The sequence below is a fragment of the Neodiprion virginianus genome, chromosome 1 (assembly GCF_021901495.1).
Source record: "Neodiprion virginianus isolate iyNeoVirg1 chromosome 1, iyNeoVirg1.1, whole genome shotgun sequence".
Lineage (NCBI taxonomy): Eukaryota > Metazoa > Arthropoda > Insecta > Hymenoptera > Diprionidae > Neodiprion > Neodiprion virginianus.
In genome coordinates, this window is record NC_060877.1 from 25497517 (window position 1) to 25521593 (window position 24077).

The window sequence follows — 24077 nt, forward strand, 5'->3', positions numbered from 1 at the left end:
TTAATCCGACAATTCTCCTAACAGTAGTTCTGTTACTAATGGCGTCAGTGCACCCGAGTATTCCGACGGATATCGTTGGTGGGCGTAGACACTGAACGTACGGATTAAGGTTGAGCATTCTTCACCTACACGCATTCGTGACTATAGCAGCACCTCGCCACCTCGCGCTGGTTCCGTACCGCGACATATGCAGATCTCTGCTTATTCCCGCGCCACACTGTAATTACCGTAATTGCATTGTGACGCTGTCAAGTACCAAGCCGTGTCATATCGGAGAGCTTGAAATGCCAAAGATAGCTACTCGCAGTTCTCGAGGTGATGGACAAGCGGGCACCGATTTACACGGTCTAGTGCCGTACATTGTGACAAGGGTTTTGATACCGGTTTGAGGTACGAATTGCGCCATTTAACATTAGCAATGCTCCTTTGTAGATTATGCCCACGTAGACGCGTTACTCGTAAACTTCCTTAACTCCCGACAATAAATACCCCGGGAGTTCAGTTGTGAGCTCCGATGCTAGATACACTTTGCCTGTGGTGGTGATAGTTTTCACCGTCGCATCGTACTCATCTTATGAACCATGCTCACTACCGTAATCTGATACACCTGGAATCGTCTGAACGTTACGCTTCGTCTGCAGTAAGGCAGGAATCCTACGTACGTTGCTCTGGTGTATTTCACGTTAAATTCTAATCGTGTCTTATTATACCTACCCAGTATTCCGACTGGAGATGCTGTTTAGATCCCGGATTGAAATCGAGGCATTCGTGTATCTACGATTTATTATTATGTATGTACTTCATTTGCCACGAACGACTCTCTGCCCTATCATTATCATCATCATCGTCATTATCGTCGTCACTAGCAGCATCCTCGACACCTTCTCGGCAACTCTCCTATTACTTTATATCCATCTGTATGTATGTATGTGCAGCGGTAACATTTCCCCAACAGGATAGAAATATTGCTACGATCGTTCACGGTTCACTGTTTGTGGTCTTTTTATTCTCCGTATAACGCGCTGCGAGTTAAAAGTGAAGAAATAATATATGGATTGTGCAGGATACTGTAACACGATCGCATCTCGTTGGTACTCGGTTCTAAACCTTCTCGAAATTGATTAATAACTTATATCTGCGTTTCTCTTACCTTGACTTGTACGATTATCTATGATATAAAAAGATAAGCGTAGGATTAACCTACAATCTTGAGGATCGGGATGAAGGGGACTCTCTATTGTGGATGTATATCGTTTGGATATCTTTTTTGCAATCAAAATATTTTTTATTGTCAACGTTGCGGATGAAACATCTGTGCGAATGGTTTCATTGAAATATATTAAAATTGGCTTGAAATATATTATATTACATAATTTGCACAAAAACTCATATATCTTACAGCTATACTTATACACGGACTGTACATAGTAACATATAAATCTATAATTTAAATAATCGTCTTATCATTGATTCGAAATGATATGCCTATCATATCTGTGTAATTATCGTTACGTCTTGTAATTCCCAGTAACGTGACATGCATAATAAATAGCCTCCTATGTTGCAGGAATCGGGTAAATTTTTCGCAATCCTTGAATCATATAACTCCGAAGAGACAGTTTAATGTGTAACGTATCTGTAGATAAGGATACTTTTTACTTTGTGAATCTCTAAATTTCGACTAAAATTCGAAGAAAAGAATATTGCATGAATCGGACTATGCTCACAACTTGCATGCGTGAGTTTATCGTTATATCTTCTCCATCTTACTATGAGTTATCAAGAAACGCGAGCATCGTGTTGAGAAGGCGACACTAAGACGAAATTTATGACTCATGACCTTCCTTACGGTAATTTGAAATCGAAGGTGATACTCGAATTTCGATCTCTTCATTGTCCCGCTCCTACATGTAGTAGGATTACTCGCGGTCATGATATTGAAATATCTACCTAATTTATGTATATTACATATACATACAATTCCTATTATTTTCAAATAACTATACCTGTAAAATGATTTGGGACGGATGTTGAAACCGGATTGCGGGTTTCAAAGGAGTACCGCAAACCACGATGTAACATCAATCACCGTTTCCAAAAATCGCTACGTTTAAGTAATCTCTAACGGTAAACTCCTAGAGGATAACGGTGTTAAGACGCTAGATTCTTGGTCAGAGTTAGGCGGTGTAAGATCGGCTGATGGCGTTCTTGGACCGACGCCATTCAAGGTTGCGAGGGCTTTGATTTCCCGTGAGCCTTGACCAGCGCCTCCATCGGCGGTGGGACTGATTTGATTAGAATTCGGATTGTTTACCGCGCACTTTTTGAAGTGGGTCCGCATGTTGCTGCTCTGCGAAAACCTGAGGCCGCAATTCGGACATGAGTACGGTTTTGTGCCGGTGTGGTAATTCAGGTGAGTTTTGAGATGATGCTTCTTGGTGAACGCTTTCGAGCACAGGGTGCATTGGTAAGGCTTCAGTCCGGAGTGCAATCTGGTGTGCAAGGTCATGTTGGACCTGTCGGCGAAGGCCTTGTGACAAACTTGACATTGGTACGGTCTCTCCCCGGAGTGAGTCCGGAGGTGCTGTTTCAGTAACATTTTCCTCGAGAAGGCTTTGCCACACTGCTCGCACTGGTGTGGCTTCACACCCGTGTGAATCCTCACGTGCATGTTGTACGCCACTCTCTGATTGAAACTCTTCCCGCATTCACCGCACGCGTACTCTTTACGATTCCTATGGATCTTCATATGCGAACTCAAGTATCCTCTATCGTTAAAGTACTTTCCGCACTCGGGGCAAGTTGCTGCGAACTCTCTGGTACCCTCGTGGACGCTACGATGATACTTGTAGTTGCGCAGCTGGGAGAACTGCTTGCCGCAGTCCGAACACTGGAAAGGCTTCTCGCCGGAGTGGGTACGTGCGTGAACCTGAAACAGGCAATGAGCAGGCTCCTATAGTCATCACGTGATAACATGCAAGTGGTTTGTTCTTCGGCCGCGGAAACGGGCATGGAGAATCGTTGAAAATTTCGCCACGTACGATGTGTCTACTCGGATGATAGACGTCTTAGAAACAGCGGAGATATGTGTCCTTTCGGTAAATATTTCAAACGGGTATAAAAGAAGTTCGCTCTTACTTTGCATAGCGGTAGACACACCTTGTATACCCTGAATATCGGCTATCGACAAATTCATAATTATCATAATTGAATGGATTCGATTCGGACTACCGAAGGCTGAACACGCGACTAAGAATAAGAGCTACGACCAATGACTGCTACCCGTGCATATAGGTTCACTTCATCGATTTATCAAACTCACTTTCAAAGACGCTCTCGTGACAAAGGTTTTTCCGCACTGTTCGCAGCGGTGATCGTCAACGGTGAGCTGGGATTCCGTGACAACGCGACCTTGTCCTCCGTCAGCGACCGTGGGGTCGTTATTATTCGAGTCACTCTGATCAATCGAATTGCTGATCTTTTCTCCCAGAGTGCAGAAGGTTCGTGGTTCCTCTTCAACGCTCATCGTTAAGTTCGCGGAATGATTAGTTTGCGGTTCGTTGTCCCTCATGGAATCGCAAAGCCTGCTGACCGGATGAGACAGTTCCGGTTTACCGGCGGATGGTAAGGAATTCTGACCAATTTCGACGGGTGGGCGAGGTTGTACGGTTGGCAGGGTGATGGGAATCCCGGCTGTGAGACCTGGCACTGGGGTGGGATGTATGGGAACACACGGAGGCGGCAGCGTAGGTGGAGAGCTTTGGTTCTGGTAGTAAGTCTGGTTGACCGCGAAACTGACCGGAGACGGTCTGATTGGCTGAGGACCGGGAAAGAGCATTTGCGCTCTGTAGAATTCCTCCAGTTTTCTCTCTTTCAAACGCAGCAGCTCCATTTCGCTCGGATACGAGATATTCGTCGTGTTAGGAATCTCAAAAGCTTGAAACCCGCTGGTGCTCTCGACCGGCCTTGGGTACTGATCGTTTACGACGGGCTGACATCCTGGAGGTATAGCTGGTTCTATTCGGGTTACCTCCGATGACAAGAGTCGCTGCAATCTTCCATTTGGCTCCTAAAACATGACGTTACCATGATTGATAGTAGAAAGGAGAGACGCTGAGAAACAAAAACACAGAACACTACTACTGGTTCGAAATTTACAGTGCAGAGGATCCGCCGTAAGACAAGCACCGTTAACCATATGAATAGAATTGATGCGTAGAGATTAGGCATAGTTTTTCACCGCCCAGGTATTCTCTTTGACCTAGCCGGACTAACGTGCCGCTTTCGTTGAGCTAACTGTTTTTTCTTTCTCCGTTTTTATACTGAAAAATTCCATGAATGAATATTGTGCACGCATAACTGTGCCAAGCATTGCAGGTCAGTTTTCGTTGATAGAGAGCTCAATTATACGACTTATACAGGGCTATAACCTATACCACTTATGCAAGCCCACGCAGGTTTTCATTGTGTAAACTCGAATGCTTGCTTACTTGTACAGTCGGTTACTATATCTATCGTACATACTACCTTGTAAGCGTAAGAGATTGTTTACTTGTCGATCTCCCAAACGTCTTTATCAAAGAAAGCCTTTTCGTAGTTTGAGCGTCTTGAGAAATTTCGATTATCAATTAACTTCGATGCGTTAACTGGCTCTGAGAGTAGCATGGGTCTAATGGTGATTGCTACAAGCTAAAGCATTAACCACGTGGTATAAACACACCTTGGTAAACACCTATCAGAGTGAATCTGATTAGCACCTTGGAATTTTTATAATAGCATTGATGATAGCATTTTCTAGGACAAACGAGATTTATGAATAAGCGTTACCACGATTTGGGAAGTGATTATTCAATGATTAGCCACGGTACTAAACCATAATGGGTACAAATACTTTGTTATTCCCAAGTCTGAATTACGTCAACGTATTCAGGTGGTCATCAAGTAGGGATTTAAATTAGATCGTGGGCGGATATTATACTCTCTGAGATTTAAATAACGGGATATGACAACTAAGTGGTCGGAAAAAATTAACGTTACGATGGAGCTGCAAGCTGTAACATTTATTACACTAAGTTTTCATTGGTTTACTTTACCAACCGACTAATTCAATTATATTATTACAACCTATTAACGTCACGCAAGTATTCTAATTATGGTAGGTCGTTTTGGTTGCGAATCATTAAATGAGTTATTTTTTGAACGCATTTATATTCTCAAGGAAGAATCAACGGCACAGTGATTCGAATGAGACTATAACATTTTTCGAAACCATGTCCTGTTAATTGTTCGTTAAGAATTGGGTATAATCAATGCCAGATGAGACGTTACAGACAACCAACGCCCAACGATTTTGGATAGTCAGCTGACACGATTAACATGCATCAACCGGATTCTTAATTATCATTCGACAGCACTTTACCAGCACCTGACAACCCATCACATTTCGTCTTTGGAAGTGAGAATCGTGTTCATGCGTCTCAAACGGGGTTTTTTGTTTTTCTTCTTCATTATCAGACCTCAAGGATATGAAAGTTGATCACAAGTTTGCGAGAAACTCCCGGTAACTCTTGGACGAATGAAAAGAAGTTGAGAAAAAAAATGAAAATTATATTTGGTGACGACTGTATATCGTGCCTGTACTTTAATTGGATTCCTTCAGTACCAAACGGAACGGTTAGATCTTTATGTCAACATGTTTCGCATTAGAAAGCTGCTCTGAAAAACAATGTCAACTAACGGTAACCCACCAAAAGGTTTTTAAAGTTTCAGTAGTATTAAAATGTTGTGATTTTCAAAATAGCATAAAAGTCATTGGCCGATAGTTAAGTTTTTTTCTCACTTGCGCGCGCCGATCTTGAGTCGCGTCCTTTCTTTACCGGTTCACACAGCAGCGACTGTGTCCCACTTGGATAACTTTTCTGAATATCTTCCGTCAGAGGTATGGCCAGACGTTATCTGATTCAGCCCCTGGCGTTCAGATTGTGACGTCTGATAGTTCCTTGCGCGACTACCTCAAAACTCGATCTAATTTACCTAGTCATTATTCTATCGGTTCACAATGCATGCCTTGTAATAAGGTCATGAGCTAATGCGATTTCGTGTTCCTGGCACTGACCGTGAATCATACGTCACATCCAAATAATCAACGATGTTACCTACCTACCAGTCAGACAGCTCGGACGACTGCCGTATACTTTAATACTTATGTGCGGGAGTCCGAGTCTAATGCCCTGCGGTGCAGGCACGTGATATTTGCATCGCCACACCTCGAGAGTACTCCTCGAATGTTTTTAGGATTCGAAAATTAATCACGTTTGGAAGTCATTAAAAACGACTCTACATACGTCTTACTACAGTCCGCAAATATCTCTTGAAGTATGTACCGTTTATTCTTTCGTAGAAGCGCAGCTACCAGCTTCGTTTAGACTTTGAATCCCCATTTTACGTCGGTTGAATTACTGCAACTACGAATGACTGCTGACCTTAGAAACGCGGGTAACCGTTTATACCAGCATGCACGGAACTGGGGAGCTCTTCTCCGTATGTCGTATTCTAGTTTTCGCTCGAGGCGACTCCGTACCCTTCTTAATCGCGTGAATTGCACCGAGACAAGTTCCTCAGGGTCGCCCTAACGGTTAGGTTAACTCACAATCAGTTATCCAACCTGCGCGCTCTTTCTCACCAAGCGACTCGTAGGTGACCCGCCTGATCGGAAACAGGTATATGTAACTTGTTACCTCGCTAGGATTTAAGGATGTACTTTCTCAACCAAAAGTCAGCCTCCTCGACGATGTTTAATACTTCATGAGAAGATAAAAATCGGAAAAAATCAACCACGATAAAGATGATGAGAAAATTGAATTTGAACAATAACAATGCCCAAAGGTTGTCAATAAATTGCTTAAACAAGACAACAGTAAATTCTTTAAAAATTCATGTGTATTCAGGCAAATCAATGAATTCATTTCACATAACAAAGAAAAACAATATCTGCAAATTTGTTGAACAACGTTTTCTTCAAACAATTTGTTGATAACTTTTGGACAATATTATTATTCAAATTTAATTTTCTTACCGTCTTTATTGTAGTTAATTTTTTCCTGATTTTCATCTTATCATAAAGCATTCAATATTGTCAACGAGTCTCACTTTTGGTTGGGAATGTATAACCAGTACATCTCTAATGCCCCTTGCAGGAGAAATAACTTAGGTGCTGTATTGACTGAATTTCATTCGCCACTTTGACCGTATGTTGATACTTTGACTGTATAATACGTTAATCATAACTTTGATTGGATTGAGCCAGGCATACCAGGCTGCCAGCATCGACTGATTTCTACTTCTTGGCTGAACTCTGGGTGAACTCTTAATCGTTGACATATTTCAAGACTGTATATGAATATTGAGCGACTAAATTGTGGGAATGCAAATTAATGATGATTTTCAGGATGGCGGTGTAGCTCATTGGAATTTCTAATATATAAAATAATAAAAGTCGAGAATTCTGGTTTCGCGAGAGAGTATTTCACATCTAAAGCTGTTTTACAACCATATCGTATATCCCGTTTTAATACCGTTATTACTTTTCGCGACGACAACATTTATGGTGAACATGATACACGACTTTCATTTTGACTTGTACTTGGGTAGGAATAACGTGATGTGTAGATTGCTCGTATGGATTTTCATGCAGAAAACCAAGTCTATGACATGGGATAAGTTTGACGGTTGTACCAGCGCCGTATACTCTTTGTGAGAAGAGTTCTTGCCAACGATTCTCCGAGTCGTATCAATTTCAATTAAAACTGATAACCACTCTCTTCGTCGCATGTTTAAATTTACATTTTACAATTTCGCATTCAATAAAATGCATAAAATCTGACGTGCGTTTCTTTACGATCGATTATTCGAAACAGTCGTGTTACAGGTGAAGAGGCGTTGACAATGGAGCTGTAAAAAGTTGCTATTGCGCTTCTCTGGTTACGAACTGAAAGTTGCAGAGTAACCAAGTTTTTCAATTTAACCGCGAGCGCTTCATAATTCAGAAGTGAGAAAAACCCCGTGTATATTACAGGCACACGGAAATTAAGAAAAATGATGATCAGTGCCTTGCGAACGTTGTAAAAGTATATCGACAGCCTGAGATGATTCAGGAATGTCTACAACAGTTTTCAGCTTTAAATTATATTGGTTTATTACTTTTTCTTTAAAACCTATTCCGTTTTTTATGGGCTTTTTTCCAGAATGCATTATTATTTACATCAAACAGTGTGCAGTGACGGCAAATACGCTTCTCTGAAAGTCATTTTTTTTACACGTAGAGTACTTAGAAGTAAATCTATCACGTTGTTTCAAAAGCCGACAAAACGCCGACAGGTATAAGCGTACTTAGATCGTCAATTTTCAAGCGTTTCGTTCAAGTACAGAAACCATTCAGTTTATGAATTCCTGCGAACAGCGTGCCCATAACAGTATTTAGCTCGATACTTTTACACGTGGGAATAGTTACCATTACAGAGAAAGACAAACACTCGTTATTTTATGAATATAACTGGAAACGACAGAAATTGCTACCGATTGCAAAACGATATTTTAAATGTGAGCCGTAGAAAACGTTCCTCAGCTTACTCCGCATATTTCTAGTGCGAGTATATGTTTAACCCAATTATGAAGTCCGGGTGTAGGAGATTACGTCGTTAACCTGTATCGGTAATCATGTGATTTTAACTATCCAAATAAAATTTATGTTCGAAGTTTAGAAAATTATCGAAATATGTACATTCATTTATTATAGGTATTACGTCTGGTTATTTTACGACTTATACGGGATGAGCCGTGCTACTGAAAATTTTTGTAGTTTGCACGAGCATTTCATAACGGAAATACGGAGCAGTCTAAAGGTATCGCAACAAAACAGCGTGAGTAATGTAATTGCTCCATTAACCATCCAGGTGAATTTACCATCGTTGAATATTTTAAAAGGACTTTACGGCAAGCCAGGTTTGGGTATTTCGGTTGATGGATTCCCTTTCACTGAATCGACTACTTTTTTAACTCTTTGAAAATTGTCGCCTTGGCGAAAGTAATAAAAGGAAAGCCGTTTGTAAGGATTATAACTGATTACCAAGAATTACGGCATTACATCTCTCCTCCTCGTTAACGCAAATCAATCTCTTGTAATTTTAACGCTCATTCCCACAGATTATCCCTCAAGTCACATATAACGTTATAGGGTCTCGTATAGTCATTCCTAACAAGTAAAAACGGACGAACGCAAACCACTGTGTGGGTATACGTCATACCTTGTTGCACCGGACGCTTGACTCTGTGCGCACTTAATTGACTCGCATGAATTATTGTAATTTATTCATTGCCCATGGCACACAATAGCTAACTGGCTGTGCACTTCATCATGGTCGGTACTCGCGCACCAAGTGATGCATGCCTACGAGTCACGCGGCGATTCTCTGTCTTTCGCGAACAGTTGTATGCAATCTAGCATTTGACAAATGGTTACCATTCAAACGAATTTAGTAGCCGTCGTTTCATCGTCATTGATCAATGTGTTCTGTTTTCCGCTTTCTTTTTCCAGCTACTTCCTTTCGTGACAGCTACTGAAATCCAATTGTTACTCGAACTGCAATGATATTGGGCATAATATTCGATACATTAATATTGCATAAAGATTGCAGATTATCGTGTTTCGGTCAACCTCGCACTCGCCGCTTAAGGAACATCAGCAAGAATTGATTTCAACGTTTGTATGATTACACTAATAATTCGAGATTTAGTGCTCATTGATCCTATACTTTTGTGTCGAAGAAACCTGTGAGAAGAACTTTGACGGTGTAGCTTATAATTTTTACCTTCCAGTGTCTTGTTTCTATCGTGAATTTCATTCGCCAGAGCAAAGGCCGTGGCCGACGATTAAATCTTTTATCAAATGGCCTGTAACAGATTTTACGATAATTTCCAAATTCAGCTCCTCAGATACCTTCTCAAGAAACACAAAGCGTGTTACCGAAGGCTTGACTTTTTCACATCGTGATGTTGAAATCCGAATATAATGAATATAGGTAAAAATTAAATGTGTACGACAACTATGGCACTATCGAAATTTCTTAGCTAAGCTTATAAGCGATTAATTCAAGACCTGCGTGTCACACGAAATTACACGTAGCTAAAGTACCTACAAAATAAGTCAATTATGAAAAAGTAAAAATACACGTAGGAATCGCCTGAAATAACGCCGATGAATCTTTCCGACTTGCGTCCCTGCGTCATTATTTGAGGCATGGGAAACCGTCGCGTGTCCCTAAACTTCACAATCACTTGTACCGTGTAGAACGCCTGTTCTCACAGGTATCTAACGATCTATACTAGCTATTCATCTCCCCATCGCAGACGGTTGAGAAAAATAAAGAACTTTTCAAGAGTGAGAAAAAAACAACATTGGCAAAGTTTATTACCACTCGTGCAGGAATATTCAATCTTACTGAAAATTGCTAAAATTACCATGAACGCTTCTATGGACTTACGAGCGTAGCGAAACGCCTCGAGCATGAAAAATTTCATAGTTTATACAAAGAAAGCATGTAATATAAACTTACACAATTGCCGGTATGATTCTGAAGCATCACTATCGGTTGCATCTTCGGGGAATGATGGGGTCTTGTCAGTTGCCGCCATGGGGAAGCCGTGACGTGATTAGCCACGTGTTTCCTGGGTGGTCTCCACCTGCAGCAGGCATCTCTGCATACGGTGCCTTGTTCGCCTGGAACGTAACCAAACTTCCCAATGGCCGGAGGCTCCGTATGTCCGGAGTGATGCAACGAAGGTACCCTGAGATCGAACAAGCTCTCCAAACTTTTACTCGGAGATCCGTGACTTTTTTCACCCGACATCGGAAACGGCGGTCTGTCTTTTTCACCGTGGTGTGAAACTCTCCTCGTGTCAGTCGATTGCGTTGAGCGTGCCGCCTGCCGCTCAATTGTCGCGAAGGATCCTTTTGTCGTCGAATAATTGGTCGGACAATTCACCACGTTTTCAACACACGTAAGACGTTCTCTAAACCTGGAAGCTCGGAGACCATCGTCGACTTCGGTTTGGGCTTGGTGCACATTGGTGTTCCTCGATATCTTGCACAGATTCATGGCAGTCGCTTCTGCTGGACATCCGTCCGTTGGTCTGACAACGGCTTCCGGTTGTCTTTTTTGGGAATCCGTCATGACGGGCGATATTTTCTCGACTTCGGAATGCCCGTTTGTTTTCTGAATTGACTCGAGGTCGAGCTTCGGGTCCAAGACGTATCTCGTATCGAGTGGCGCGTCTACTGGTTTGTCCGTTAGTTTCGATGCGCCGTTTTCACTGTGAACGTCCGGACTCGTTGGGAGGCTCGTTTCCATCTTGGAATCTCGATGTGGGTAGATTTTCGGGTTTTCCGATACCTCGTGGGATTTGACGTAGCGGTGACGCCCCGCTTCGTAGAAGGAGTTGTACGAGTGAATGTTCGATTCGTGTTGCTGAAACCAGTCTCTGTACGAAAGCAGAGGGTATTGATCGCATTGAAGATAAGTCGTGTTCAACTTCACATCCTTTATATCTTCCGGCTTACAGTCGTCGGTGCACGTCATCATTTCCGGTAGCGGAGGAAGATTGACGCGAAGCGTTTGCGCCGCCCTCAAAAACGCGTCTAATCTCGGTCTCGCTATGGCCGCATTTCCCGTATATATCAGACCCAAAATTGCCGCCAATTCAGGCCCTTCCACTTCGGCCAGTATTACTGTTATTGGCTCGCACAATCCTGCTGATCTGCTGTGCGCTAGCAGCACCTCCTGAAACAGAGAATGCGTTATTTAATCATAAATCGTTTCTTTCATACCTTATAAATCATCCCGATGTTGCCAATTGATCGAAAGAACAACACAAAAGCATTAATATTGCATTGCTGCACGATTTATTGTAATTAAAAAGTAACTACCGATTTGTCGGCACCATACATTCTACAGTCTTTGATCCACTTGAAAAAATGGAAAATCGTTTCGGGGAGAAATTTCTCACGCTATTTAGACTCTGAACAGATCGGCGCGACAGAAGGTACCTCGTTCTTGCTACGAATGCTACCGTCTTTGATGTTGAATTATAATTTTTTTTATTTCATTTATTGTTTTTTTTCCTCCTCTCAGATGCGCACGTATATTTCTCGTAAGAAAAATGTATAAGATTTAACATCTGTATGCGCTGCAGTCGCCGCATGCTCACAGATTATATCTTGAACTATAAATTCGAGGGCACGAGAAACTTACATTATATCGTTTTCTCGTTTCGCTTTTAGCACACCCAACGGTTTTTGTGCTATGCTTCCATACTCGCTTGTTGGAAAATTAAGGACAAAGAACCCTTGAGTTCAGGTAATGGACAAGCCTTTTTTTGTATTGCGAGGATCACGGGTACGTTAAATCGAATTCGGTTACGCTGGGTCTGGGTCAGTAGATTTGTAAACTGGTTACATCCCCAAACACCTGGAGACTTAGAAAGATGATCGAATACTAAACGTTGCTTTAGTCAAAGAATTGTAAAAAAAGATAAACAACAAAAAATGGATAATTTGTTATCACCGCAGAGAATTAGGCTCTAGGCGTAGTGTGTACGAGAAAATGCGAGTTAGGTAGGTTTATTGCACTTTGTTGTTGAATGAGAACAAGATCTCTGAATTTACTGACTTCTCAAAGTTCCAAGTGCGCGTGGAAGTGTGAGGAAAAAGTTTTTGTGTCATCAGCTGCGAAGACTGAGGTGATATTTCTGATAGTTATCGATATTTCGTTGTCATAAAGTAGAAAGAGAGATAATTTTCACTGGAGGGGAACAAAATTCCTACATTGTAATATATTTTTAGATAGTGTATCGTTCAGAGCGTGACTCGTTCCGAGACGGCTATTGAAGGTGAGATTTGAACTCTAACGATATACGGAAGTGCGCGTACGGTAATCAACGGTTCGAATAATTAAGAATGTGGTTTATGCGAGAAAAAGAGCCCGATAGAAACGGAATGGCGCTGTAAACTCTGCTGCAGGCTGCTCAATTAGGGGATACTAACGCTCTTCTGGCATCATTTACACGTCCACAAATTGGGCCAGAAGACTCTGGCTACCACGATCTAACCAAAGATAAACTAAACTAGATTAATCCAACTGGTGTTGCCAATTTATCAGTGCTTCATCCCACGTTTAAAGACTTTGTTACTTGTACGGGACACGAGTTGAATTGTTAGTCAAAAACATCTCGTTATCTTAGATAAATCGTCAAGAACTGGTCGAGTATGTGATGTCCAAAGTTTTATCATACCTATTTTGAAATACGTTTACGGAAGGAATTTATTCATCACCGTACAACTTTGGTAACAGTTGTATAAAAAAATGGAGATCGATGTGATGTATTAATACAGCGTTTTATACGCCTTATCAAAATCGCAATCCTAGGATGTTAAAAGGTAATGACCTAAACGGAATTCCTTTGTTTTTTACGTAAGCAACGTCCGAGAGTAGACTTCCTTTTCGAAAATGTCCGGGAGAATTACGGAAACTATCGGCTTTTAGATCGATGATGCGCGAACTTCAACGTATAAATAACTTCTGCGCGCAGAAAATTTCTTGCGGAAGATCAGCGAGACTGCCGTTGGGAGACGATGATCGTAAATGGCCAGGTCATTGCCACTGTGACCATAAGTTACCGTAAATCGCAATGCTCAGTGGTTGCGTTTTCCCGACTCGCGTTCTCCTTCTTGGATGCTTATTAAACTCATTAAACGTGAAATTGATAGATCTCTCGAAATCCGGCTAGCGTTTTGTACCATGTGCTGTAGTATTTACCCCGCGGACGGTACGACATCTCAGTCTTCGCTGGAACTTGTTGCTGTATTATAATTGAAGCCGGCCTGTCAGACAAGTTTGTAATTTATCTCCCAGCGATTATTTTTGTTACACCCATTTTAATCTCACGTTACACCTACCTGTAACCCGTATATATCGTGATAAGTTTGTCAAATTTTTCACGAATGTTTAGGCTAGATATGGTGGCTGATTATATGCTTGCCACGGTGCTTGGCTTTGACCCTATCCTTCAGCCGAGATTTATGAACGTGATCTATCAATCGTACGCTTGTGAAAAGTCACCGTTGACCACAGCCTGCCGGCAATGTTGATTGTCATTCCTTGGACACACTGTTTTGCTTTTTACAATTTTCAATAATGCAGACGGTGATATTAGAACTCGAGTGAATGTTTACCCGATGATTGACCCGTGCAAGTTTATGTGAGTAGTGAAATAATGCAAGCACTACAGTCAGATTAGTCATGCTTCACCTTACTCCCAATGTCTACTTTTACCAATCTGGTATTGAGTGTCCATGCACTAACATTCTTGCTTTTAACCATTAACGCGTGGCTCTCATTCTCAATTTGCAAAAAAAAAGGAGAGGAAAGGAAAAACCGAATTAAGGTCGTTGTACGAACACTGTGAAATAGCAACGTAACGACGCGGGTTTTGCTTTTGAAAGATTTATGGATCCTAACGACGTCCTGTGAATACACTAATGCGTTTTTGGTTGTCCTTTTTTTTTATCCCCATTACGGAAATATTTGGATAACACAATTTTATGCTTGCATGTTTAAACCATCCTAGACTACCGCTTTGTCGAGACGTTACAGAAGTGTGTGTTAAATTTGGTGGCGTTAAAACGTGACAACTTGAAGAAAAAAAAAGTAAGGAAAAAAGAAAAGTTGATACGTGACAGTTGGGCGAACGTCCGAGTTCTAACATAGTAATGGCACATTAACAACCACGTCGATAACGCGCTGAATTGCCTGGATACAGTTATAGTTCTTGTAAACGGTGAACCGGAGAGCAGAGATTCTCGTGTGGGAAAGATGCTGGGACCGAGATATAACCGTATTCCTGCACCTTTCCTGAATTATGCAAGAGATTATATTATTGAGACCTGACTTCTGCGTAGAGCAACAAGCATGATGCTTCGGTCACGATGTCGCGTTTCACGTCCATTGACGCGCATACTTATACGTGTAACGACGATACTACACTCGATGGATCCATGCCAGTGATGAGCGAAGTCCGGTACACGATCATCGGCCATTCGTTGCGTAACTTCATACCTTTTATACAAGATTGTATAGGCGCTAGCCGACAAAGCAACAAATAAACGATGGGGAAATAAAAAGAAGTGAAACAAGTATGTTTGAGCAAGCCTTCGAACGCTGCACAGAAATATGGCGATTTAATTATACACATCAATGGTACGTGCCTTTATATAGACCATGCTACACGATCGTAATGAAGCAGCTCACTGCAGGGTACTTATTTCTCATGGTGGTTCTTTTCTTCTCTCTCATCTTCGTCTCACCGTACTTTTATTTTTATCCTTAGCTGTATTTCTTTTACAGAGGAAACTGACTTGACGGATATATCAGGGTTGTATTCGTGTCGGCAAAAGTACGGCAACTCAACTTCGTTATTCCCATCGAATTCTTTCTAAATGGAGGTCAGGGGTCTCTGGATCCGAGAGCAGGGGTGAAGGGTTACCCGAATACAAAAGGCTAGTATTCATCCGAATCTACTTTTACGATCCAGCAAATGTCAGCGATGCGTACATACGATAACTCGGTAAAATATACAACGAGAAATTAAACGAGATCCGCTCTCTTAATAAACTTCCGTAGAAAGTATTTTTTCCTATGTAGATTACAAATCGTATCTACGTAATGCTCCTACGGCGAACCTCAACATTCGTCAATTTTATTCACGTGATCACAGGCGAAGGCAAATAAAAAGCGCCCGTCACTCCACGCGACATGGCTGTAATAGAGCAGAGAAAAGGAAACCGTTACACCAATTCTTTACTTATGTTAGACACGCGAGGCGGGGAGGTGTGATATTTATTCGCCTATTAAAATGAAACCGATTCCTCATAGGTTCGCCGAACATGTGTGTGCCACGTTTCAGGACCAACTGTGAATTCAAATTGAATAACTTCACGCAACACACCGAAGCAATTTGAAAACACAAGGTATCGCAGCGGGAGATTATCAGGTGCTCCGTTTTTACTCTATGATCCGAGACTAGACGGTCCGAGTTTGACTGACAAGTTCGTTAATTTCGAAAGCAGCCACCGAAACGTCGGGGTATGGATAAATTATCGGTCGTTCTTGACCTTGGCAAATTGAAAACCAGTCGGTTCGGCGATAGTATGCCTGATAGATTGCTCAAATAAAAGTCTCCGCTTTATTTTTTTTTTTCAACCTGATTTCTGTTGCATGGAAATATACAATTTTGGAACAGTATGTCACGAGTATAAGTCTAGTCAATTTTCACCTTCTTATTATCACTTCGAAATTATGTACTTTCGGGCCTTTATGCGGTTCGGTATTACCTGCAATGTCAAAATACTCCGTGAAGATTGTCGATTGATAATCGGCGATCGGAAAAGTATTCAAGTTAAAATTGATATGAATAAGATAAAATCTGATTAAGTTGGTGAAAATTTCGGGTCTTTGAAGCATTTCAGGTGAGACTTGAGTACTTGAGTAAACCTGTCAGTGCAAGTTAAATAGAGATCTATAACCAATGTTCTCTTTCTAATTACTCTGTAATTGCTCTTTACTATAACGGTCAGATCTTCATTGAATACGCTTACTTTATTTCTTGCCGGAGGGTCGGTCATATTGACTATTAATATACCTTCAAATTCGATCATCGACTTCTGAAATAGGAGATCAAACTATGGCCTGAATGTTATTTGGATATTGAATATCTTGCTGTTCAAAGCATCTTTTTCTAAACGGTATCGTCATTATAATAGCACCGACCTGCACTGTCCAATCGTTCTTCTCATTTTGTATCACGCAGACTTTGGATTAGCCTTTCGAAGGCACGATAATTACTCCAATAAGCACACTCACGAGTGCTACCGTACGTATGCATCGGAGCTTAACCACGAGGTGTACGATAAATGAGGCGTGGATAATTAGTTACGTTCGTTGACACAAGTTTGGTGGTCTAGCTCGAATTATACATTGGAATAAAATGCTGAATTTAAATAAGACGTACTAGAATTTAATAAATTTACCAAGATTAACGCAAGGGTTGTTCGATTCAGTTTTTCTTTTCTAACAGCAAGTAAATATCGGATAAAGAGTATTCATATAATTACAAGCGTTTTGATATAGCCGAAATAATCACTTACTTCGAATAAAATTTAACCAAATTGAAGAATTTTTATTTGATTCGAGTAAATGTTTTTTTGTAAATGTGTAAATGATTATTTAGATACTTCTTAATTACTTGTTGCCAGGAAAGGGAAATTGAATCAAACAACCATTGCGTTGATTTTAGTAAAATTATTAAAGTTTAGTACCCCCAATTTGAATCCATCAAATAAATAATCAAATTTTTTAAAAATCAAAGAAATCAAGTAAACGCCATGTAATCGTAAGATGCAATTTTTTTCACTGTCGGGGAACATGGGACACGATGGAGCCCCGTAAACTGCTAATTATTTTTTGTGGTTTTTGAGCGCCGAGTACAAGTTGTTTTCATCTATCTTGAAGAAATTCATCGTTACATTGCCATGATTACAAACAAAAAAAAAAAAATCCGGGCACGGCGAACCCCCTCCAAAAATGATGAAGAGGTAGTGTTATTTTTTTAAACATTTGAAGTATTCCATTTTACCCGAAATACTCTATTTGTTTTTTTTTTTTTTTTTTGCAAATCGCTTATAAGCTCCCAATTATAAAACCGTTGAACGAAACATTTTTTATTTTTTTAGCAAATTTTTTAGAGGTCTTTTATGTTCCCCTACACCCAAACACATCGCATATTCGGTAAACGGAAGCATTCAATTTATATCTGATGAAATGAGGTGCGGTAGGCACCAAAATTAATTAGTCATCGTACCGAATCACGCACCTGGCACTAGATTTTTTCTTTCTTGAGACTTTCACAATTTTCCATTGTGAATAAAACAAATATGAACCACAGTCACGGTCTACAGGGGTTTTTTTTTTTTTGGCTACCGCGACGAAGACGCAACCGAGTGTCCCACAACAAACCGGGATAATCGTTTTGATTTCAAGTGTAAATCATACATCGGTGATTCCATCGTGACGCACGGTGACATCAAGTATCAGTGGGCTGTGAAATTTTTGCAGCCGGTTTCTTACCACACTGCCAACCCGGCACAAAACACAAACAACGTCAAATGCTGACCTTGTTTAAGAATAAATACACACACATTCACCGAACACGCGAATTGCAATTTTTTACCGTTTCAGCTAGAACCTCGTCGATTTTGCTTTCACATGACGAACGTTTGTATTCGGACTAATTGGATATGATGCACCATCTTCAAAAATTAACCAGCTTTTCACGAGTCTTTGTATTTCGCGGTATCATCCTCTCTTTCGAAGCATATATAAATATGCAATTGGCAATATCGCTCTGAGAGTATCCAGATCTCACCTGTGACCTTTTTTCCGATAAAGTGCATTGAACCTTGCGCGACCGTCAATGTTAAACGGACTGTGGCGAACAGTTCGATGCTGGTAACTGATTTCGAACGATAAGTTATTACACATATGACCGTTCAACGGTGCTTTGTCCAGTTTCATTGGCATTGGTTTTTGTTGTTTTTTTATCCTTTGCACACGTATATAATATACGTATAAACATTCCCCTCTGGCTTTCGTCTACAGGTTATTGGGCGGTCATTGACATCGGATGACAAGCAATGTTTCACTCCTGGTTAAAGCATTGATACGGCCTTACGGTAGAAACGGTAGAAAATGACGAGTTTCAAGTTCGTTACGTTAATGCAAAAATTCATTGTTGGGAAAAATCGCGATGTCACAAATTTAGGATTGCATGAAATTCAGTATACTGTGATGAAACTATTGCTGAAGCTTCAGCAACTGAACATCTTCAGAGGACCCCACAGAATCTTTATGGGAATTGGCTCTCGGTCGAATTGGCTGAAATTTTAGTAATTTGTAGTACATAACCTCTCGACAAAAAATTCTCACGGGCACAAGTGTTAAAAATCAGCAGTTTTCGCGATACAGGCTTCGAAAGGGGGGCACGCGGATTTTTTGGTATCCCTGGATTTCGCGATTTTAACGAATTACAAAGCTTCAAGGGGAAATAAAGCATATTAGCGACAAAATGCACCGCCAATTTGTAGAGACTACGCACACACATGAAAAACAGGACAAGTCGATTATTTCAAGAGTCGAAGGGTCTCGGTCTTCGGGCGAAATCTGACCTTGCACCTCTTTCCAGTAAACCAGCGAATTCATGGATGGAATCAATGCAATGCAACTACTGACTTTTCTTTGGGAGGGTATGTACTACATCATACTAAAATTTCAGCTAATTCGACAGATTGTGAGAGCCAATTCCCATAAGGAATCTGCTGGGTCTTTTAAGACAAAGTTGCAAATTAGTGTTCATTTCTTTTTAATAGACAATTCCTGACGTTTATGATATTAACTACAGTGAAGCTTGAGTATAAATGGATCAATCACTTCTCTTTTCTTGCTGTCCTACTCTTTCGCATTCATCCGTTGGCTTCTAGTTCGAGTACACCTGCACAGTCCCAAACGACACTTCAAGTCACATGCATGATGAATTATTCAAATTACGACTGAACAAAAATAAAATTGTACCATAAGCTGTCCTAATTGTATCATATGGATGTTTGATGAATACGATTAGAGTTGATTAGGTATCAGCCGAGTCTAGGCCAATTGACCGCTAACGTCCGGAACTTGATTTGAGACTCGAGTACTGTTTATTGGTGATTAATTTTGAGATGCTGTCTTGTAACGCACCTCGTAAGTCATAGCCCATCGATGTCGAACTGGCAATATCCACTGGCCAACCTGACCCCAAAACTGGAGAGGCGTTCTAATGACTTGCGAGTTTCGGAGAGAAGACTGCGCGAATATGCGATGGGCACATCACATGCCCACCGTATTCCGCGTTCATATTCAGCAACTGATCACGATGTGAGCCACGTTTAGAAAAAGATTTATGCTATCGATCTCACTTTTTTGTCCGCTCTTCGGTTGGAAATATTTCGACGCGCCGATTAACGGTTTACACTAGTCCTTTCAAAAGGCGAGACCCGTATGTGTACAGAACGTGCCCATAAATGAAACTTCTTTTAATTTATCGCCGTTCAAATCGAACTCCTCGATCGGGAAACGGACGCACGAGGTGCAGCCATTGCGACCAGAACATTCTTGTTAATTAAAACGTATCTTCCATCTTGAATTACTGAACTCAAATAGTTTTGCGCCACACCCACGGGGCTGACAGGTTATCAATTGCCTTAATACACAGAGAAAATTCATTTGTACGGGAGGATCTTATATACAGATATACTCCACAGCAGTCGCGAAATATTATACGAGAACTGTGGCGATTTTTCCTATTACAATTTTTACACGCATTGAGTACAGGCAAAGTAAAGATCCTCCTAGTGCAGGACTACTATGCGATATTGAAAACTTTGCTGTATAAATTTTCATCGTGTATACGATTTAAAAATAAAAAAGAATACGAAGGAAGCATGTGATAAATAATTAAAAATATATTCATATCTGATTAGTAAACACAATTTTTGTTCAAATGTCGACCCATCTGATAAGTGAGGCATGCACTTTATATTATTATACCTATGATGCAAGTGTATAATAATTTGTACTGTGAGTGGGCGGAGAGAGTTTTCTCCGGATAGAATTACCGTTAAGACTGTTTTACAGAATGGCTAACAAATCACAAGATTAAACGCAAGTGTTAATTGGTGGTTGTAACCAGTTATCAAATTGACATAAATATTGCATTGTTGGAGTATTCATTGCTGAACTTTACGCCCTTTCAAACTGATGCACAGATTGTAGTTCCGTGCGTAAATTCGGTTTCGAGTGGGATGATTGCTTCGGTCAACAGAGCATTTTATCTGCATTCTCATCTCTACGTGACTGGCACTTTTTTCATTCAGTATTCAAACGCGAGGCAGCTGGTGATGAATTAAGATACATTACCGGTACTTAAATTTTATTCATAGTCAGAGTATAGTGAAATGGTAGCGAAAATCTGCAGGGTTATGCGTTAGAATTTTAAAACTGTGCAGAATTGAAATGACCACTGCAGACTCGTTGTCAGTACCAGTGAAGAGCGAATTCGCACGTGGTCGAATCAAGCTGCGTCCCCATAAAACGGACCGCTTTGTGGGGCCCGGTGAACATCCATCGATTAACTGTTTTACAGCCGATTCACGAGGTAGACGCCTACGAATGTTCCGCGGACTCGATATGAACGGAATGTTTGTCACCTTTGTCGGTAAAAATCAAGGTGTGGCTGATTGACTATTGTTTCGGATAATTCCAAGTTGCCGTCGGGTGGTGAGTTTTTAGTTGGACTTTGCACATTGATCCGGAAAACGAGTCAAGAAACTATGAAGTAAAAGCGCGTATCCGATGTTCGGATATGTTCAACACTGTTTTTTTTTTTTACTGTCTCATTCCGGATCTATTCGTTACCGGTTGTGTAAGCTAATCTCTTACACGAAGGTGAAATGATCGATCTGTCAAATGTGTAGGTTTATATTCTGACTAGACATTAGACGAAGTGTCAATATCGGAATTTAATCACTGTGACCATGTATAAGGGATTCTTACAAGCTCTTGACGTTGAATTTCTGATGAAGTTCCTTTTATATTTGGCGTATCGATAACTCGACACGTGAGGCCAATCGATACGATCAGGTGGTGTACTGCCCAGGACGGGAAATGAGAGAGAAAGAAAAAGAGCGACGACGAGAGTCTTGGAGAAGCGCCGGATTACCCGCAGTCGCGTTTAGAGTTTGAAAGAAGGTGGACCCTCACCACTCACGTGGAACTGATGATATCGAGAATTAATTGATCTGAATTCAGAACCGCTTGTACTTGTCTCAAACTGATTTGACGCTTAACCAGATGTGTCCAATCAACCGATATACTTGCAGAAGCAGTCGAACGCCCAGAATTATGCAAAATGTTGTACACGAATACCAAATGAGTTGATTCAAGTTATTCGTTCCACGTTGTTGCCCGTCTAAAATGTTCGGTACGTCAGTCAAGCTGCTTGGTTTGGTGATATCTGAGCTCAGATTCGACGTAAATAATAAAACGTGACCAGCTTAACTAAATTCCCGGTTTACATAAGGTACATATGTTCGAAACGTTCTTCCCAAACCATCGGCGCAACTCACAAATTTCTCCGTGTATAATCATATATATAATATAACGATAGAGGATTGTTAAAATTCAAGTAGAAAGACGATATTCGGCGCGGCGGATGATAAAAATGTTGTAACTACGAGCACCTCGGTATGTGTAAGATGATGTGAACGAAGAACTCACTTGAAGGTAGGGGCTGGCAGCCGAGAGTACAAGGCGGTGGGCTAGAAACCTCTGACCACCGGGACAGCAGAGGGCAACATCGGCAAATCTTTGGGACAGCATAGCTTCCCGAAGGAATTCAGCGACGTCTGGAGCTCTTCCGGAAACGCGAATTAGTTCCCCCATCATTGTCACACGGGTCGTGTACAACACGTGAACACTAGTTATGATTTAATCCAGCTGATAGAAATTTGTCGACCAGCGAAGGTGGCTGAGTATTTGTGGATGAGGCCAGACGATGGTCGGTTCAAAGTCATTTTAAATCCGTTCTCCGGTTCGAACGTTCCAGAGTGCGATTTATAATCGTTGCATATACGGCTCACTTTGAGAAAAACAGTAACTTCCTGAAGCTGATAATTGAAGGGTAAAAAGTAGAAAAAAAAAACTTCACAGCCGAGCACTGCTTCTAGTTCCCATAAACACAGCCACTGTCGAGTTGACTTCGATTACAGTGTCAACGTAGAGAACACCAACCACTACAGTTAATCTGAAAAGTTCGATCGAGCCGCAGTGGTATTTTGATAAATGTGAAGAATAGTTTGTCATTCCTCGATAGAAGTGAAATTATTCTACTTTGCGGTTCAGTCGTCCCCGCACGTTAATCTATGGACGGAGCAACTCGTCCGGCCATAAGGGTTGCGGCACTTAAAAAGGACATCGCGCACGTGGTTCACACACATCGGTTAGAGAGAGGAGTGTTCAGAACGGAGTGGCGAGCTGGGGATTGAAGTCCCGAAGAGCCGCCGACACGGTATGCCTCGCGACAGGGCAACTGCCACCTGAGTGTACCTACCTCAGGTGAGCAGCAGTCCTCCTCTACTCTTTGCAGCCTCTCTCGGAAACACAAAAAGAACTCCTCCCATATCGGGCCCCCTCTCCACCGTCACTCACCACTACCGGAGTTGGTGTATCTCACCTGCGATAGGTACCTATTACCTCCACGGTGATTTGTTGTTGCTCTCTATGCCTGGTGCCTCTTTCTCAGTGCCGCATCGCGGCCGCTACGCTACGTACGCAAAGCAGAACCGGATCTCTCGTTTGGCTGTTTCCCTGTGTCGCTTGATTTCAACTCCTCCTCTATACCGGGCTATCACACCACTTGTGAAGTTTCGGGGCCCGCATGGTATCCCCTCCACTTCATCCGCGATAGTATCTGCCCGTTTCTTCGCCATGACAATACCTACATACGAAAAACAAGGACTCGCTCAATTCACCGAATACTAATTTACGGATGAATTTGATTAAATCACGCCTCAACGTATACCTACGAACGTTATTTATATTTTTACTAAATTTCAAATTAGACGACGTTTGGTTTACTTGATGAGATATGCTCGCTTTTGTATTGTTTTATCTCCAAATTTCATTCAGAGAAATAAGTAGCTGTTGTCTCACCAAAATACTTTCTCTCCGAGTAGCTTTTTCGTGACTGATTTTTACTCTTATTTTCTTTAATTCTCATGAGTTGATAAGCTTGGGTATTTCCTGCCGGTCAACTTGTTTCTTTTTTTTTTTTTTTCTTCTTCTTTCTCTTTATCCTTTTTCAGATGGTCACTTACCTTT

The 24077-nt window shown here is 41.2% G+C and overlaps 1 protein-coding gene across 1 annotated transcript; it reads right to left on the reverse strand.

Annotated features, from left to right (window-relative positions):
• Positions 1-1277: 1277 nt before the first annotated feature.
• Positions 1278-23419, reverse strand: LOC124301080 (uncharacterized). The gene is made up of 4 exons (XM_046755766.1): positions 22476-23419; positions 10611-11834; positions 3323-4069; positions 1278-2929 (listed from the first exon to the last, which is right to left on the reverse strand). Exons 1-4 carry the CDS (start codon positions 22641-22643, stop codon positions 2111-2113), a joined length of 2958 nt encoding a protein of 985 aa, XP_046611722.1. The 5' UTR covers positions 22644-23419; the 3' UTR covers positions 1278-2110.
• Between the last annotated feature and the right edge of the window lie 658 nt (positions 23420-24077).

Coding starts and splice junctions, on each gene's coding strand:
- LOC124301080 (XM_046755766.1), bottom strand. CDS start 22,643: ATGATGGGGGAACTAATTCGCGTTTCCGGAAGAGCTCCAGACGTCGCT. Junction 4,070..10,610: donor AGAATCATACCGGCAATTGT/GTAAGTTTATAT, acceptor GTCATGTTTTAG/GAGCCAAATGGAAGATTGCA. Junction 2,930..3,322: donor TCACGAGAGCGTCTTTGAAA/GTGAGTTTGATA, acceptor TGCCTGTTTCAG/GTTCACGCACGTACCCACTC.